The sequence below is a fragment of the Egretta garzetta genome, unplaced genomic scaffold, assembly GCF_000687185.1.
Source record: "Egretta garzetta isolate BGI_Z169 unplaced genomic scaffold, ASM68718v1 scaffold107, whole genome shotgun sequence".
Taxonomy (NCBI): domain Eukaryota; kingdom Metazoa; phylum Chordata; class Aves; order Pelecaniformes; family Ardeidae; genus Egretta; species Egretta garzetta.
The window spans coordinates 963,188-981,632 of record NW_009260399.1 but is presented as its reverse complement, the minus strand read 5'-3'; the positions used below and the strand labels follow the sequence as shown (position 1 = coordinate 981,632).

The window sequence follows — 18,445 nt, the reverse complement described above, 5'->3', positions numbered from 1 at the left end:
ACAGAAGGAATCAAGCATTACAGGTAGAAACCAATCATTGTCAATACAAACAGAAAACAACATTTTCATTATTAGAAAAAGAAAAGGAGTAGCTGTTATTAATGACTTCTGTTTGCTCAAGCACTTGTGATTAATGTGGCGATTTCATACTTTATTATTCCGGATTCTTGAATGTGGTGCATAAACTTACAATTATGCAGAGTGCTAGGTGTAATGCCTCTCTGCCAAGTGCTCAGATTTCCACTCTGACACACTAGAAGTTGTTGACTGACTATTTTGGTTTTAGCTTTATATTAAATATTTGACATAAAGCTCTGAAATTTTAATTGCTTCTCCTGTATTTCATAAGTAACCAAAGATCACAAAATGCCAAGTGACTGTTGTGATTGCCATGATCACATGATGCATGTACATCTGCACCAATAACTGTGTCAGGCAAGGTTTTATTGGGATTGCTTACAATGGAATAATGGAATCCTCCTCCTGACACTGCCTATCTTGACTACAGCAATAAGTCTATTTCTGTCTTTCCCAGTCAGCTCTTTCATGTTGAAGCTTGGATAATGCAAAATCATGCTTAAAATCTTAGCAGTGGGTCTTGCTGTGCACATAATCAAGTTCTAGTGTTTTCTTTCACTGTGAAAACTTCTCTAGAACCACCAGTCTCCCCTGGAAAGACTCTCATCTTGTGCCTTCCGCAGTACCATGATCTGATAAGTATGTATGTTCCTCTACAGATCTCCATGACTTCTTATCCACTGTGTTCTTTCTATTACAGCTCTTCTTTTTCAGAGAAGTGAGCAGCTAACATACTCACCCCCTGCTGACCCCTTGGCTCTCAGTTGCCTCTAGCCTCAGACTTAAGTAAATCTGCAAGTAAACTATTGCTACACTCCTATCTCTTGCCTTCTTCTCCAGGCCTCCATTTCAAATTATGCAGTATTAGGAAAGCAGTATTGCATTTTGTATTGTTTCCCTAGTTTCAGCATTCTTCAGTCGTGGTTCTTCATCTCAGAAAGGTCCTCAGGTAAGACTATTCTCTTATCAGATTCTATTTTCCCTCCAGGTTCTGGATAGATGCTTTCTCAAGCATATATGTAGCTTTCTGCCAGGTTCTTCAGGAAATTCCTGCAGACTTTCTGCCAGAGGTTGCTGCAGGAAATCCTTAATGATGCCTTGTTTCCTAATTCTGCACTTATTAGCTCCAATTGCCACTTTGTCCTCTTGCTCAGGTACATTTGGGAATCTCAACCTACTTTATTCAAGAGAGTCATGAACTTTTGACCTGGCATAACTAAGAAGGCAAATTATAGAGTCTCCAGCTACGAGAATAATTGACTTAAGTAGGAATAGTCTTCATTACATATGAAAAACACTAGGTATTAGATATCCAGTTCTTCATGTTCCTCAGCCTAAAATGAGCAGTGAAAAGTCTATTTTATCATTGAGTAATTAGTAGCATCCAAAGGAACAATTTGAGCTTCTACAAAACCAAAGACTGTTTGCCCAATGAAGGTTTAAAATCTTATTCAATTTTATTTTTCCTCTTCAGAAAATCTGTACTGCAATAAGGATTTGCTTAAATCCTTCCACTCGAGGTCTACCTGTTTATCATTCAGAGTGCCAAAATTATACCAGCACTGTGCATAGGTTTGTCTAAAATCAGTGTACAGGCCAAGCAAGAAAAAATTTGTGGCTCAGCTGATTTTGTAGGTGTTTGAATATCATCGTAATGGTGAAAGACTCTTCTTCAAGAAGATACACAGAAATATGCCATTTTCTCAAAGCTCATCAGCCAAAACTTTCCTGTCAAAGCGTCTCTCATGGCAAAAAACCTCTCATAACAAAGCATAGCAAACTTTGCTTTTAAAAATGCAACCAAATCATCATGAACAGTCTCATGAGGAGACTTATTCACAAATTGTGCATATGTCATCAAGTATCTCTGATAGCAATTCATCTCTATGTTCTGAATACAATTTGTATAGGTATTTGTTTTCAGAGTGTGAGTAGATGAACAAGATTTCCCCTAATGGACTTCCATTTAACCAAACGATCAATATTTTTCAGTGTTGTCAACTGTCAATAATGTCAGCATTCTTTCTGAAGCTACAATGTATAAGGAAAAGCTTAGGTGGCACGTACTTGATGATTGCAGAGTCCTAGCTTTTTATTTGCAAATTGCTAAATCCATTAGCCCTTTTGCAGGACTGTTTACATCAGTTGGTGAGTGAGTGGGAACTGGGAAGGAGGATATTTTCCTGGGAGTAAACTAGCTAAACTCTCTAGTTAAGAAACAGCCAGTGCTGCTGTTTTATGAAGCACCTCTATTGTGGAGCTCTGTAAAACATATGGAGAGATTCAGTGCGTGCTTTTATCAGTCATTATTCTTGATCAAAGGTTGGATATTCCTATTTGTGAAGCCCTGATATAACCTTTGTTTAAATAAGCTTTAGGTCAGACTTATGCTTTGAGTCTCTATATACATCATGTCTTGAAGAAATGCTGTTGCTGGAAAGATTTATTTTTTTCTCATGGGTCAATACTGAATCTTCTTCAGCCTAAAGAACTAATAATATAGTAGTAGGACTTTTCCTAGCCAAGAATTTGAGTAAATAGAAATGGAAAGGACAAGATAAAGATTAAAATAAAGAGCTTCACTTACTATGGACTGTCACCACCAAAATTTGTAAAAAAGTTGTGCATTCCTGGCTGAGGAGTGCTTCTGTTCATATCTTACAAGTCTGTAGTTATTAAATGGTTATTGACTTTAAATCCATCTTCTGTGGGGTTAACAACTTAAATTAGTTCTAACTGAAAATGTATGATTTTTGTTTGTTTGTTTAGGAAGGGGATTCCAAGTGAACAAGTGAAACACGCTGATAGAGAGCAAGCAAAACGTATAGTTTACTCAGTGGTTTATGGAGCAGGTAGGTATTTTTAGAAAAACCTCTCAGCTTTATATATAATTTATATAAGTAGGTTGAATTTCTGAAGGTGAATAAAAGTTTGTTAGTATTACGTTTTTGGGGTTTTTTTAAGGATTATTAAATGATCCACCCAGTATCAAAATTCTCAAATTAATACAGCCCCATTGACATACACAAAGATTACTCTGATTTCATGTTTATTTGCTGCTGATGCAACTGAAGCATTTGTCTTTATCTAAAATGAGTTTAATTTTGAGTGGACTTTGCATTCTGTCAGAGATGAGAATAACTGCCGCGAAATTAAAAGCATTGCAATACTGTCTCAAAACACATTTACAGAATCACAGAATGGCTGAGGCTGGAAGGGATCTCTGGAGGTCATCAGCTCCAGGTCCCCTGCTCCAGCAGAGACATCTGGAGCCAGTTGCCTAGGACCGTGTCCAGATGGCTTTTGAATGTCTTCAAGGATGGAGACTTCACAACCTCCCTGGGCAACCTGTGCCCAGTCACACTCACAGTATAGAAGTGTTTCCTTACTTTAGATCTTAATGTTTGCTGCCATTTCTTCACAACTGCAGAAAGTTTGCAAAAATTCAAACTGCTACCCATTCTGCCTAAGTCCTGCCCAGGTCCTAGATAAGTCAAGACATTCTGCATACTTTCCAAAACTGCCTACCATTTCTTAAATGATGCCCAACTCTCCTTATGCTTTATACATGCTTAGAATTGCCTTTTCTGGGAAGACAGGTGCATATGTATCATCAGCCTACAAGTTCTTGTTTTAGTGAACAGCTAACTCAACTTTATGTAGGTCTTTGGAGAAATCCAAAATATCTACAGAAGATGAGTAGTTGGAAAACTCATTCCGGAAATGAGAGCCCTAGGTTGCAGGCTTTATTCAATTTTGAAGAACTTAAAACTACATCGTAGGTTCCTGGGTTGGTATGCTCTCTAAACCATCTTTTGCAGTGAGTCATCAACAGTCCTTGAACCAAAGGCAGAGTTGGCCAAGGGTGTTCAACAGGGAAGAGGAGAAAAACACTTCAGTTTCAGCTCTCCAGAATATCTATTTTATGTATAGGGGTGTGTGTAGATTATATACATGCATATAAGAATATACACACATGTGCATTTTTACATTAAGCTATATTGCATTTTAAACATCTTTTTTAAAAAAAGCCCGGCAGTAGCTCCCTGCAGTGTAAATTCAGAGCTTCGCATGCTGAGATTGGAATCAAATTTCCCATTTCCAGACTGAATGTTTTCATCACAAGTTTATTTTACAGAATGCAAGCATTAGCACCCCTGCCCCTTGGTCCATGCAGGTGCTTCACATTTCTCATGTGTTCCCTTCACTCCGCGTGAAGCAGGCAGATACCTGATTCAATCAGACTGAATCACCACCGGCCGAATGCACTGTAGTTCTGTGTATAGGCAGTGGAGAAAAGGAAATGCCTCAATTACCAGGGCTAGAGCCTCCCTCGATAGAGACTATGTCTGTTGACTCATGCTATAGAGAATTTAGATGATTAGATTAAGCACAGTACTGGCACTCCCTCACTTGCTCTTTACCAGGGACTAAACATTTCAGTGCAGAAGTGCTTGATTTAAGTACCTTCATTTACTTGTTTGTGCTTCATCTCCCTCTCTCTCAATGAAGGCAGTTGAAGCACCTGAAAGATAAGAAGATGCTTCAGTTCATTAGCAGTGTGATCAGACCCTAATTGAGACATAACAGGGAATGATATCATTAAACTATTTAGGTGGAAACTGGGCTGACAAAAAATAATCGTTAGATACCTGAAATTGATGGACTGAATTTGTCTCCCTTCAAAAGATGGCTAACTTTTCATTAAGGAGACATTTTGATACGATGGAAGAGTATGAATAATATTTATTTTACTTCTTTTGGGATTGAAAAATACAGAAGCATTTCCTGAGGATCTTGACTGTATTATGCTTGCAGGACTTAATGACAGTCTTTCCTGTAGTAAATAATAATCTTTTTTTCTTTTTGTCTTCTTAGCTCTAGGATACATTTGGTTCATATTTTCAAGGTCTTTTATGTAATCCTCTAGGATATAAAATAGTATAATAAAGAAAGAAGAGACTCATTATGTCTAGGAGTTGCTACTTTAATAAATACACCTACTATTGAGAGGGATGACAGTATTACTGTTTTTTGCTTGGTTTGCAGCAATTCTTCACCTGCTTCTGCCTCAGTCATCTTGCAACACTAAAGCACGGACAACTTAAACATCTGTAAAATAAGGAATTAATTCCATTCATTGGCACTATGTTCAAGCCCTGAATTGATACAGAGGGATGTCAAGGTGTCTAAATGAAAAGCAGAGAAACTAATATTTTCGGTTTTGAAAGTTGATATTACAGAATGGAGACCACTAAAACTCATAGGCTGCTGCTAACAATTCCCCTGGCACAGATAACTCAAGAAGAGTCCTCAGGGAAGCTTTAGTCCATTCCTGAGCATTGCTTTGCATGGCCTATGTTCCTGCATTGTGGAACATGGTCTAACACAATTGCGTGCCTATACATTGCCCTCTTTTTGCTTCCCAGGAACTGCATTTCCCTGGAACCTTTCAGACTTTCTTAATGATATTGTGGCTTAATTTTCTTACTATTTTATGCAACACTTTGTTCTGTATGTCAGTAGTTCTTTAGATGGATAACATGGGCAAACTTAGATATTACAGTTCTCTAAGGAAGCCACAGTAGTCTTCTAGGTGTTAACAATATATGCTTTAGCAGATAGATTTGTCATTTGCTGACCCAGGAAGAAAACCCAAATTAATTAGATGTCAAATAAAAGTACAGACCTATAATAGCTCAGCAAGAGTCATCCTGGATGTCTTGTGAATTTCTTCTAGTACCTTGTCCAGACTGGTGTTCCCACAGCTCAGTGCAGATCCTGGCATGACTAAAACAGAATGCTACAGAAGTGTTCTGAAATGCACATCAGACTGACAGTGATGGCATTTAGGTGGCTGAAATCTTCTCTCCTTCAAAAATGCTAGATAATTTTTCTTGACAGTATTACTGTGACAATAACTTTTCTCTGCCTTTGGTGCCTTGAGACGTTGCCTCTCAGCTTATGTTATTTGCAGACACAGTGCTGATTTTGTGTTGCTGTGCAGCTGACATAAATATATCTGTCTTTCAAACCTCATATGACTAATGTTGATGTATGTTTTATTTTTACTGGAACTGTTTGGTTTATAAATGTGTTTAAACTGTAGCTCTTAGTTTTTTATTTTCACACTCTGGAAAACTGTCTTCGGCTTTTTTCCACCTTATCTTAGAAAAGTCTTTTAGATTCAACATAATATATATTGTGCATCTATATCCTATCCAAAAGCTATTATTCCTTTCTGTCTCTGTTGAAACACTTTTCACTTCAGTTTTTTCTTTTTCCAACCCTTTTATCTCACAACTTGGACACAGATTTTTACAGACATTGAGGAGCCTAAGACTGTTTTAAATCCGTGGGACTGACTCCTAACTGCCTTTCTAAAATGAAGCTACGTGGTCTGATTGCTTCAGCAGTGAAGTTTTTCTGTGACTTCTACACCAAATCTAAAATTTCTAGCTAAACTCAACCATCCACATCTCCATCCTTTTTTAGATCTTCATTCACATTTGTGTTTATTTAAAATTGATTTCAAGTTCTTCATCTGCTCCTCAAAGTTTGCAGATTTCAATGCTGAACTAGTAAAATGATACTTAAAGCAACAGTGTTGTTCTTTGAACAAACGATATTTCAACCACATTATAGGTATAAATTATAACTAGGAATTTCTTAATTACATACTTCTTATATAATTCTTAAGTATATTCTTAATCCAGTAACTTCAGTAGAACAGTCAAGCTTATAGTTAAACATTTGCTTTGTTGAAATATGACTGTAATGTATCAGATCCATCTTCTTTCATAGAGATAAGTAAAGTTTAACTAATTCCACTAATAGTTAATGTAACAGTGCTATTGTATGTAGTGGATTCCTGTTCTGCTTTACTGCATAATAAGATAATTTCTTTACCACCAGGTAAAGAACGTCTTGCTGACAGCCTGGGAATTACTCCTCTTCAAGCCAGTCAATTTATAGAGAGTTTTATGCAAAAATACAAGAAAGTACATGAATTTACAAAGAAAACCATTGAACAATGCCGAAATAAAGGTAATCCGAAGTCTGGAAGCATATTTTTGTTTACTGATCAGCACTGTGTAAGTGGTGAAGACTAAGATTCAGCTCGATCAAAATTCAGGTAGTTATAGGACAAGAAAAAAGATAGAATATAATTTCTTGGTCAATCAGGTTTTTTTATCTTTTAACCCTCAGAAGATCTGGTTAAACCTGTCTGCCTTTTGTCAGAAAGATGCTAACAGAATAAGACATCTGTTCTCAGAGTGAACCCTACTTAATGTCAAGTTACACTGCATCATTTTGACATATAATGTACTCGAACACAAAAAAGCCCAAGGAATCTTTTACTTAATAAATATGCTACATGGCTGCTGGACCATGGAAGTTCAGCCATTTAGTCAAAGATCCAATTTACAGAGCCAGGTTTTTTTAACGTATTTTTTCTTTGCATCAGTCAGAATTTATGTTCTTGAAGTTCAGGTGGTATCTGTGATGACAGGTGTGTACAGAGTGCTTCTTGGAGCCAGCAGCTGCAAACTCTTCTTTGCATCAAATTTGTTGTTCGTCTACATGCATTTATATTTAGCAAATCCTGGGAGTGCAGTAATTTGAGGAGAGAAAGTATAGCTTCTTGAAATATTTTCTTTTAAAAGCTTATTAGCAGAACTGTCAAAATTGATTTCTTCTGTTTCTTAGTACAGTATACTGTACCAAGACATTTTGCAGCAATAAATAGTAAATTTGCAAGATAATATTACCCATCATTGTATGGGTCAGCATCATGATAAAAGCATATAACTGGCTTCTAGTTATGAAAATTATAGTATTCCTACTTTGTAGGGCTTAAAATTCTACTGGAAGCATGAACTATCATTGTGTCACACAACTGAATTCCTTCATTCATTACTATTACTAAAGAAAAGTGAAGTTACTGAAAATCTATTTTTACCTATAATTAAGCCCAGCATAACATATCTACCAAAAAATCTGCAGCAGGTCAACATTATTTAATGTTTTTCTTGTTAATCCATCTCAAATTCCAACTTTCCAACAAAAACATTCCAACCTAGTGAGCTCATTATAAGGTAACTTTTCTTTACTTATACGCAGTGCAAAGGTGAACAGCACACACCTGATTAATATTATTTAGGTGTTAATGAATGTCTGATAATCTGTGTAGACATATAATTAATAATAATAATTTGTGATGAAGATATTTTTATTAGCGTATTAGTATATATGTTGTTATACTGTTCTTGTTTTTTGATTACGTAATCAATGTATTAAGAAGAAGACATCATTCAAATATGCATTTGCAGATTAATCCTTGACCACAGAAGCATACTGTTCCACTATTATATGAAAGATGGTATTTGGGGATGCTAATCAGCTATGAGTGTTGCAAGGGTGATTCTGTTGTGGAGACACACCACATAGGAATAAGGACATTACAGTAAATCTACTTTTCCCTGAGAATCTAATGTTTCAAGAATTCCATCTTTAGATAATGTTCTTCATGGGAAATCCTAGTTAAAATGGGAAGAATGATTTGCCAAAGAATATCCTAACATCCAAGTAAGTCAGCTCCTTGTTCTAAAACTGGTACTTTTGCTATCAGTGCTCCTGGAAATACACTAATTTGCAGAAAGCTCTATTAATTCAGCAGAACCATCTTCATCCTCTGCACATAAGCCCGGGTATGTGTTGTCCATAGTAAGGTCGTAACTTTGTGTTTGAAGAGGTCTCCTTAATACATGTGCTTGCAGATCGTGATGCCAAAGAGGAGGTGAAACTCTGAACTTCTGTGGTATCTAATGACAATTCAGATGATCAGAAGTATAATGAGAGAGTTTGTAAAGATATATTTTTAACATGGATGATTTTTAATTTTTCTTAAAATAAGAAGAGAAGTTTAGTTTTGGAGATAAGTTGAGACAAGTTTTTATGTATGTTATTTTGACAAGAGGATCCTCACATGTCTTTTCCTTTCTCAACTCCTCTCACTTGCCCTCCAAAATAGTTTTTGGCAAAATATGTCATTAGACCTAACATAAAGCTTTAACTGAGTTCTCATGTATTTCTTTTAAACTAAAAAACCCACCACACTAGAGTTAAGGAAGTTTGGCTGTAAAAGGGACATGAAAATACCACATAAAGAAAAGGGGAAAAAAAGTTATAACTTTGGGTTTTTTTCCCCAAAACTATTTGATATTTTTGGGAAATATTCATTAATGATTTAATTATTCTACAAATTAATTTTTCTTTGCTATTCCCAAATAAACTATTCATTGAAGGAAAGCTCTAATTATGGCTGCTAATAGATAGCTAATTCTGCTAGGTATTTATAGTTTCGTCTCCCACAGAGAGAGTTTGCTGGTATATCAGTAGACATTCCTAATGAAAATACAGCTTTAATGAACAAAAATTTTCCTTATATAAAATGTACCAATCGTCTGAATGAAATAATACTTAGACCAAAAATACAATAAGTATTTAAGGTTTAAATAAGAGAATCTCTGACTATTTTCAGTGGGCAAAGTATTAAATTGACTCAGGCAGCACATAATTACAAAAATCTGTATTATCTTCAAAAACAGTTTTTGAGATTTAATTTTAATCACTCTAAGAATACTAATTTCTATTTGAATCCTACAAGGTTATGTGGTTTCCATAATGGGACGTAAGAGACCGCTGGCTAATATCAGTGCACAGGATTACAAACTACGTACTCAAGCAGAGAGGCAGGCTGTCAATTTTATTGTTCAAGGTAAAAAAAGAACTGCCTACTTTCCTACTTACCTACCTGTCTCTTTATCTGTGCTTGCCTTTAGCGGACAACAACTCTGGTCATCTCAAAAGAATGAATATTCTATTAGTCTACTGGAGTAGAATACTGAGGCATGAGTTTTACTATAAAAGAGAAGTTTAAATGGTGTATTCTATCTACCTTGAAAATTGCCAGTAAACAGTATCATAAACCACAATATTCTAACACATTATAGTGCTCTGTGGTGCGGTAGTTAAATATCGGTATAGATACAAACTACGTACAGAGAGAATACCTAGAATTCAGTGCTTCAGATGCATCGTTGTCTTAAAACATTTTCCTTGTGCTTTTGATAGTTTGTTACTGCAAAAGGGTTTCTGTGATTATGCTGCGTACAGATTCTAGTTTTTCTGTTGCCAGATAGCTTTAGTTTAAAAAATATACAATATCACAAGAATCTTGCCTTGTTATTTGTTTTGAAACCCAACTCATTATTTGTAAGGAACATTCAAACTTAATTCTATGGACGGCAAGAAAAAAGGTATTTTTTTTCACAGAAAAACATTACAAATTTGCCATATAGCTTGGAAATGTAAAAATCAGCCTAAGTGCTCAAATGTTAATTAATCTGATCCACTGACATACTCTGTGTAAATTGCTGGGGGCTCAGTCTTGTACAGAATTTAGCCACCTAAAGAAAAAAATAAAAACTGAGCTGGCAGTCCAAGACTGAGATCCCTCCTATCAAGCTACCCCTTGGAAGAATTATTTTGTTAACTGCATGATCCTGACAGGTTTTTCATTATGTTATATTGGAAGTGTACAATGTATAGGCAAGTAAAAAGTGCTTTCTAGCCATGGTGATGGTGTGCTTTTTATAAAGGGCCTTGAATTTTCCTTTTGAAAGGATCATATGTTGTTTCTTTTTTTCTCTCTAAATATTATTAAGTTTTCATTTTAAAAGTCACTTAAGTATTTATGTCGTATTTGACACTCCTTATAAGTAGTGACTGAATTTAAGTGCAAGGGTATGTACAGATCTAGAATTCTAATATATGTCCTGTTCCTTGAATAATAGTTGTGCTCAAGTGGTGGCTGCCTTGCTGTACTAAGGTCCCAAATGTAGAATTTTAAAATATCCTTATAAAATCTGTAGCAAAGTGTGCATGTTTATAACACTGGGCATGCCTATACAACCTTCTCCAGAGACTTGTGTTCATTTTACCTGGGTTTCCATCCAGCTGGCCAGCAGCCCTCTCCAGTTGAAGGCCCAATGCTTGAGCTAATACAGCAGATCCTGCTGAGTGTACAGTGTAGCATTAATAAACCTGCATGGCCTTCTGAGCAGCACTTGCTTATGTCCATCTGTCCAAAGAGCTGAGGCAAAGCTATTGCAGGACTGTCTACAAAGCGCTTGCTTATAGGTAACATAACCTACAACAATAAGATTATCATATTTCATTGTTGGCTCAAATAATACTGCAGGGCAAATCTGATGAAAACAGTGTGACTGTGATTCAAAACATGCAATATTAGAAGGTGTGATGAAGCAAGGATTAAAAACTCTATAGTATTCGGTATTGCCAACTTTTATTAAAAATTTCCTTCTAGACTACAAGGATGTCTTAATTTCAGGATTGCATCTCTGTGATAATACTTAAAGACTGTAAAAATGTTCTAATTATGCTAAAATATTTTTTCACAGTTAGTGTACTAAACTGCATGTATGTGGTTTATACATATATAATAGCCTAATTAATTTAAGCAGTTTGCATTTTGGTTATGGTAGCCACAACTGAAGAAGGCTTCTTCTGATGCATGACAACGCTGAAATGTAGAGTTCCAGCTTCAGCTTACGACAACTGGATTTACCACTGGTCTTTTGTAGTGTTTTTTCTCTTTCTGAGTATTTCTCTGTTCAATAGTTTTTACCAATGTACAGCTTAGTATTCTTCATTTATAATTCAGCTCTAGATAACCTTAAAGAGTAAACCATTTATTTTATTAAGATATTATTAATCATGAAAACTCTTACATTTAGTTGGAAGAACTCTGCTCTGGGAGTTTGCTGTACGGTGAGTTCCAAATGCACCGGGAAAATAATGGAGCACCATTCACCAGTATCTGCTCTATTTTTTTTATTTTGTCATGTTAACTTTAAGGAATGGTTTTAAAAAGCACTGCAGAACTGGTCAGAAAAATGTAATCAAAGTACTTTTTCTAAAGTGTGCTCTATCAGTTAAACTTTTACAAAATTGCAGCAAAGTCAACCAGAAGAATATAATTATTTTCTTATTTTAAAATACCCTTTTCCTAAAAATCATGTCTCAGAAGAAAAAAAAAAGTCTTCCTATGAGTTATGTTTTTTATTACTTTACATTGTTTCATGAAGAATACATAGAGAATATGCGTATTGTGATGGATTAAATACTCAATTCTATAATTTTATTCTCACTGTCACCAAGAAGGTCACTTGTCCTTTGCCAAAACATCCTTTCTTACTTTCTATATCAATGTGTCCCTTTTTGTGTTACATTGAATCAGTTTGGCATATCATTTGACCAGGAAAACAAGATAGGTATTTGGGACAAACTTCGCAATTACATGTAGCCATCTCAGTAATCAGCTGTGGATCCGCACTCGATGTGGTTAATGAGTAAAACAGAGTCTCAGTGTGGGATGCAGAGGAGGTGGTTTGTCACAGAAAACCATGAAGGAAGAAGAGGTGTTAAGCCTATCTCCTTGATCTCTGAGATCTTCTCTCACCTCCCAGGAGAGTACCCCTACCATTTGCTTACCTGGCTGCTCTTTGTCCTTATTCTGGAAGCTGGACCATTGGGAAGAAAGAACTCCAAATTCTTTGAATTAGGGGGTGTGAGAAGGAAGATGTCTACAGTCGAGTACAATTAGGGTATCTGATGGGACATGGAGAATTATGGATTCCAATCCTTACTTAAAGATTTTTTTTCTGTATTTTATCTGAAAAATTTTTATGTAAACTGTGGTGTGGTTCAGAACAGACCCCTTCACCAAACTGCAGGCCTGGAGAATCGTTCTGCCTCTTGATCACCAGAAATGTGTAATCTATTATATAACATGGCACTGTTTTATGCACCGCTGCTCTTAACGCTGTAATATGTGATGAATATATATTACGTACACATGGAAATATGAAAAAGCTTGAAACTAAATTTCCAAATGGGAATGTAGCTCTGCAACAATGTTCTAACCTTTTGTGACATTAAATTTTAATTGATTTATAGGTAAATTTTAATTCCAATTTAGAGTTAGTCAATTTCAGACATTTTTTATAAAGAGGAATTTTTCAACTCATGGCCATGACTGAGAAATTTGCCTTTAGTTGGCACATAATTTAATATTATTCCTTTCTGGTTTTTAATTAACATGTAATCATTTAGTTTGTTATTTATTAATCTTATGATCTGTTTCACATATTACATGAATTGAATCTGGTAGTTTTGCAAATTCTTATAATTCAAAATCTTAGGATGTTTTTCATTCCTATGCCATAGTTCCAAGAAGAACATTTTCCTTTTGTATGCTTTAAATTAAAAGCAGATCACTTTCTTTCATAGGATCTGCAGCTGATCTTTGTAAAATGGCTATGGTGGAGATTTTTACCTCTGTTGTCATTTCTCCGACTTTAACAGCCAGGTTAGTAATGAATGATTGCAGACCTGTTTGATTTTAAAACAAAATTAGTTGAAATGAATGTGGTTTTGGCATTTTAAGAAGCTGTAGAAATATCATGTATGCCTCTGAATCTTTTAACAAGCAAAGACTTGTGGGATAGTTTTATACATTCAAAGTTATATCTTTGTGCTTAAATAGTTGGATCTGTAAATCCATCCCAAGGCAATGAAGTGCCCCGGGGCCATTTAAACTGAGTCAGATCTAGTTCACTGGTAGTTCCGCATCTTTGAAATCAAGCCCACTGATCATATCCTTCCTGTATTTTGAGTGTATTGTACAATGGGAATTGAACTTTCAATGGTCTGGGAAAAAAACAGGAATCAGGAAACCAGTGCTAAAGCAAAATAAATGAACATTTTTTTATTCTTCTATAGATGGCTTTCCTTTGCTAAAGAAAAGCTAGGTCGTCATGATTCTCTTCTGTTGTGACTGCTCATAATTGGGTAGGAGATCACAGAATGTCCTCAAGATTTTTACACCACTAGCAGAAATAATGAAGTCTACTTTTCCTGTAACAAGGGATGGAGGGGATGGTGGAGAGAGTCAGCATTATTATTTGCTGCAGTAGAAAGATACTTTGAAGGCAAACATGCAGAAAAAACTCCAAACAAATGGATTCTCATCTTTTGTAATGCAGTAGTAAACAATTCAGTAGAACGTGAATTTTTGCAGTAGAAGTTCAGATAAAAGCAGAGATAGCAGGTAGTGCAGAGCATCAGTGTTTCTGTTGTCATCCAGAAGGGGAAATCATAAAAACTTAGGTGTAGCAGTCATGCATTAAGGACTTGGTACTTAGACAGTACAAAGTAACAGGGTTTGGCCTCCCAAACATACTTTGCAATTATGTGTAATATCTAACCGTATAAATACTCTGTGTGTGTTTGTGTGTCTATCACTTACACACAGCAGTGTTGCCTTATTTGATCAATGTTTCAATATGTAATTTCTAATTACAAATATAAATTGCATGTGTTGAATTCAAAGGTAGAGTCACTCCTACACCAAAACTAAAGCTTGTTGAGTAACGTTCTTAAGTGTTCTTTTTGAGAAAAATACCATTGAACTATCACAAAAAAGAATAAAAGTGGCGGCCCGCTAGTACAAATCTGAAATGGGAAATGGTTGTTTGGTGGAGATGCTGCATGCATTCAGGCAACAATATATTTGTGTATTAAATGTTGGATCATGTACTCTAACATATTGCACTGTACATTTTGGGGCAGATTTTCTGCACTGATTATAATTCTTTCTGCTGCCTGAACTGTATGAAGAGACCAGAATCTGGCAGCTGTGGCCTGGCTGAAAATTTCTCTAGCAGGTGTAACTTTGAGTTAGATTTGTGATAGAGCAGCTGCCTTCTGGGACAAGAGGAGATCAGTTTTTAATGGAGGAGGCAAGTAGAGGTGGTAAGGGGACAAAGACTGTACCCCCTTCTGCAGTTCCTACCTAGCACACAGATCTTTAGGTTCAATAACTAGCTGTTGTAATTCTGAGAAAGCCAAAGTTTTTTGCAACTAATGCAGTGTCTGATAAAGCTCATGAATGTTTTCTTCTCTCAACAGAAAATTTTAGTTGCGTTGTCCTTTCTCAAAACTATTTCTTTTACAGAAGTAGTGTCACCAAATGGCTAAGGAGGTAATAGACAAGGGGAACTATTGAAATTTTTACATGTTGAATTTCCTGGTGTTGTGAAAGCAAAGGGGAATGGCTATGCCACACATCAGAAAAGTGTCACTGCCTATTCTTCTTATTTCTATCATAAATGTCACAGCTGGGAAAGACCAAGACTGCCAGGGCATCTAAAAGCGACAGACTGTTTTAAACTGGACTTCTGAAATCCTGCCAGCCATTAACAACTGGATGGCTTTGCTAAAGGAGAGCCTTTTAATAGTCACTAATGGGTCCTTGCCATAATATTTAGTAGGTGCTTAGAAGCCAGGCTTGTCAGAAAAGCACAATCGATGCCTTTATAAACTCTGTGAACACTCACCTGGTTGGCGTTTGAAAGCATCACTGTGGTCTTGCCAAAAGAGTACGGGACTGAAACTTGAAAATTTGTTGCCACTTGTCTGCCAGGTGACATTAGCTTAGTTATTTTTTAAGTGGTCTGTTTCTTGATTTTCTTATCAGTAAAGTCAGGATAGTGATCCTAACATCCTTTGTAAAGCTCTTTGAAAAATATTGTTAAAAGGAAGTGTATACATAATTGGTGCTGTTGTTTTAACAGTAGGAATGCACAGTAACTCGTCCAAAATGAGAAATATAATCAATCTCCTATTATCATCACATCAGATCATATTTATTCCAAAGATAGCACGTTACTATCTTTTCTTCTATCTTCACCCCCTTGTAAGTATTTTTTTCCCTATTAGAACTTCTAATTTTGGAAACAGGGTTTTCACTTTGAACAGCATTTCAAAGAGAAAAATCTTTTATATATGCTTTAGAAGTGATTACGAAGCCCACATTTACACTGGGAGACAGTGTCCTATAAGGCATAGCCAATTAGTGGCTAACACTCAACATTTTGTCTTCCTTACCTTGTAAATCATAGGGGAAAAAGAAGTAAATTCTAGATAAGGTCTTACGGTTTTTAGCGTTTGTTTGCAGATATGTTTGCAGTCTTCTCCACTGACAGCACTCTTTCATTTTTCATACGCTGTAAGCTGTTCAGCTGTGAGCAAGCTCTGATCCAACAGTATGAAGCTTCATTTTTGTAGGACTAGTCGTCAGTAGATTTTCTGTCATTGTTTGTACATATGATATTGCGTTTGGAAGTCAGGGAAAGGTAATCAAGTTACATTTTCATGGTGCTTCATCAGAGAGGCCGTCTTGACAGAACAGTGTATTCCACTGTGACTGATCAATGGCTGTTCTGTCAACTAGCAGTCTCATTTTTCCCTTTGTGTTTCTTCATCTTTTAATTCAGATGCCAGCCTAGCAATTTATGCTGTTGACAATAAAAAGCCAACCAGTTACTTGGAAATAATTTTACAGAAATGGGGAAAAGTAGCATTAAATACAATACATATGACAAGGAACTGATACTGGTATGGGTTAGCTACTGGCATCAGTGTTAACATCTCTGAATTTTGTGTGGCACTGACAAGTAACCAAGATTATTTCTTCAGACTTCTTCCATATTACCTAGATCTTTGTTAAGATGCTGTTCTGCCGCTGATGGCCAAGTTGCTTACTGAAAATGTGCTGCTGACATAAATTATTCAAGTGCCAGCTTTTACCTGTCTGATGCAATTTACAGAACCTCCACAGAATGTTTCCTGCAGGCAGATGATAGCAAAGAAACTTCTGAAGTGAGATCAAGGCATCCAGTAGCAGCTGAAAGAAAGATTTGTGGAATTGATGAGAGTGGAAAGGTACTCGGTGAACTCAGATGGACAGTTGTAGTTATTTTCAGTGTTTAAAACATCATTGCAGTGGCAGATGTGTGGAAGCTTGTTAAGAAAAAAGGATGCTGGCAAATTGTGGAAGAATTGCTGCCTATAGCAATTCTTGTAAAAATTATCACTTTGTAAGTCGAGATGCACTGATGTTACCCAGCATCTACCTGGTGCTACATGGAATTCTCAGAAAGTCATTAAAGATGATAATATCCCAACAACATGCAAATTAAATTTAACAAGTCTACAGAACCATTGAGTAATTTGGTGTGAATCCAGCAATTCTGCTTTCTCACCAGTTTATTGTTCCTTCAGCACTGGACCTGTGCCACAAACACACAGCTTTAGTTCTCAGCATGTCCAGAGCCTAGTTAAAGAGACAGGTTCAGCAACAGGCCAGATACAAATGAATGATTCAAAAAGGACGAACCACCAGCAAATAGAAGGAAAAGGCATGATCTTATTTTCTGGTCCCAGCTGCTTTTCAGTAGCAGTGGATGTTGGAGGTTTTGTATGTCTTCCTCAACGAACAAACACTTTAATCAACCTAATGATTTTCTTAGCTGGTGAACTGTAAATGCAGCTCACTTGTACACAGATAGCTAAATTAGTTAGAAACAGCCCTAATCATCCCAGGAGCAAGCATTGTGGTTATGTGACCTGGATTTTTTTCAGATACAAATCACATGATAAATCACAAATGATTCATTTGTTGGAAGTGGCTTCAGTTTTAGTTACACGCAAGAACCTAGAGGCATTTTTATAAGGTGTGTGGGGATTCAAGCATTAGTACTTTATTGACTCCTTATCATTTCTCAGATTCATACAAAAGGACATACTGATAAAACTGACTTCTTGCTTACATCATAGCTTCAACCAAATACATTCAGTAAACTGCTTAGTGCTACTGCTATATGTCATGATTTTCTTTAATTCTGGGCATAAGTCTTATGTCCCTTTATCTGTTTCTTCAGGAATTAAAGAATTTATTTTACTCATGTTTTTTCTGTAGCAGTTATCCAGGCTTTTCAAGTAAATGCTTATTGCTCTGGTACTCTGCCCACAATTCCCAGTATATGGTTGCAGATCTGCTCTAAGGGGTTGAATCTAGCAAGATTGTCAACTTTTATCCTTAGCCTAATACTGGAGAAATAGAATCACAAGGAAAAGATAAAAGCTTTGGATTCTGCTTGAGAGGAGAGTAAGACTTTTGTTTCAGAGACATATGCTTTTGTTTCAGTAGCAGAAGGAAACATCCTAGATCATATTGCTATTGCAGAAATGACTGTGAGCTTGCCATAGCTGCTGTCCCAGTCCAGTAGGTAGCTCTTTGCTTCCCAAATCTGATGAATACCATTGTATTTCTAGACGTGCTGTGACTTAGCAAAATCATTACTTTCCTCAGGCATTCAAAGCAGTGTTTTGCATGTATCCACAAGACGGTGAACTGTTACCTGAACACTTCATGCAT

General features: G+C 36.2%; 1 protein-coding gene across 1 annotated transcript in view; it reads left to right on the top strand.

Annotated features, from left to right (window-relative positions):
- Window positions 1-18,445, top strand: part of POLN (DNA polymerase nu) — a 103,903-nt gene that overhangs the window by 66,981 nt on the left and 18,477 nt on the right. Inside the window, exons 19-22 of the mRNA XM_035898654.1 lie at window positions 2,848-2,930; window positions 6,994-7,125; window positions 9,749-9,859; window positions 13,456-13,534. Of these exons, the coding sequence (XP_035754547.1) occupies window positions 2,848-2,930; window positions 6,994-7,125; window positions 9,749-9,859; window positions 13,456-13,534 (405 nt within the window). The remainder of the gene's footprint in view (window positions 1-2,847; window positions 2,931-6,993; window positions 7,126-9,748; window positions 9,860-13,455; window positions 13,535-18,445) is intronic.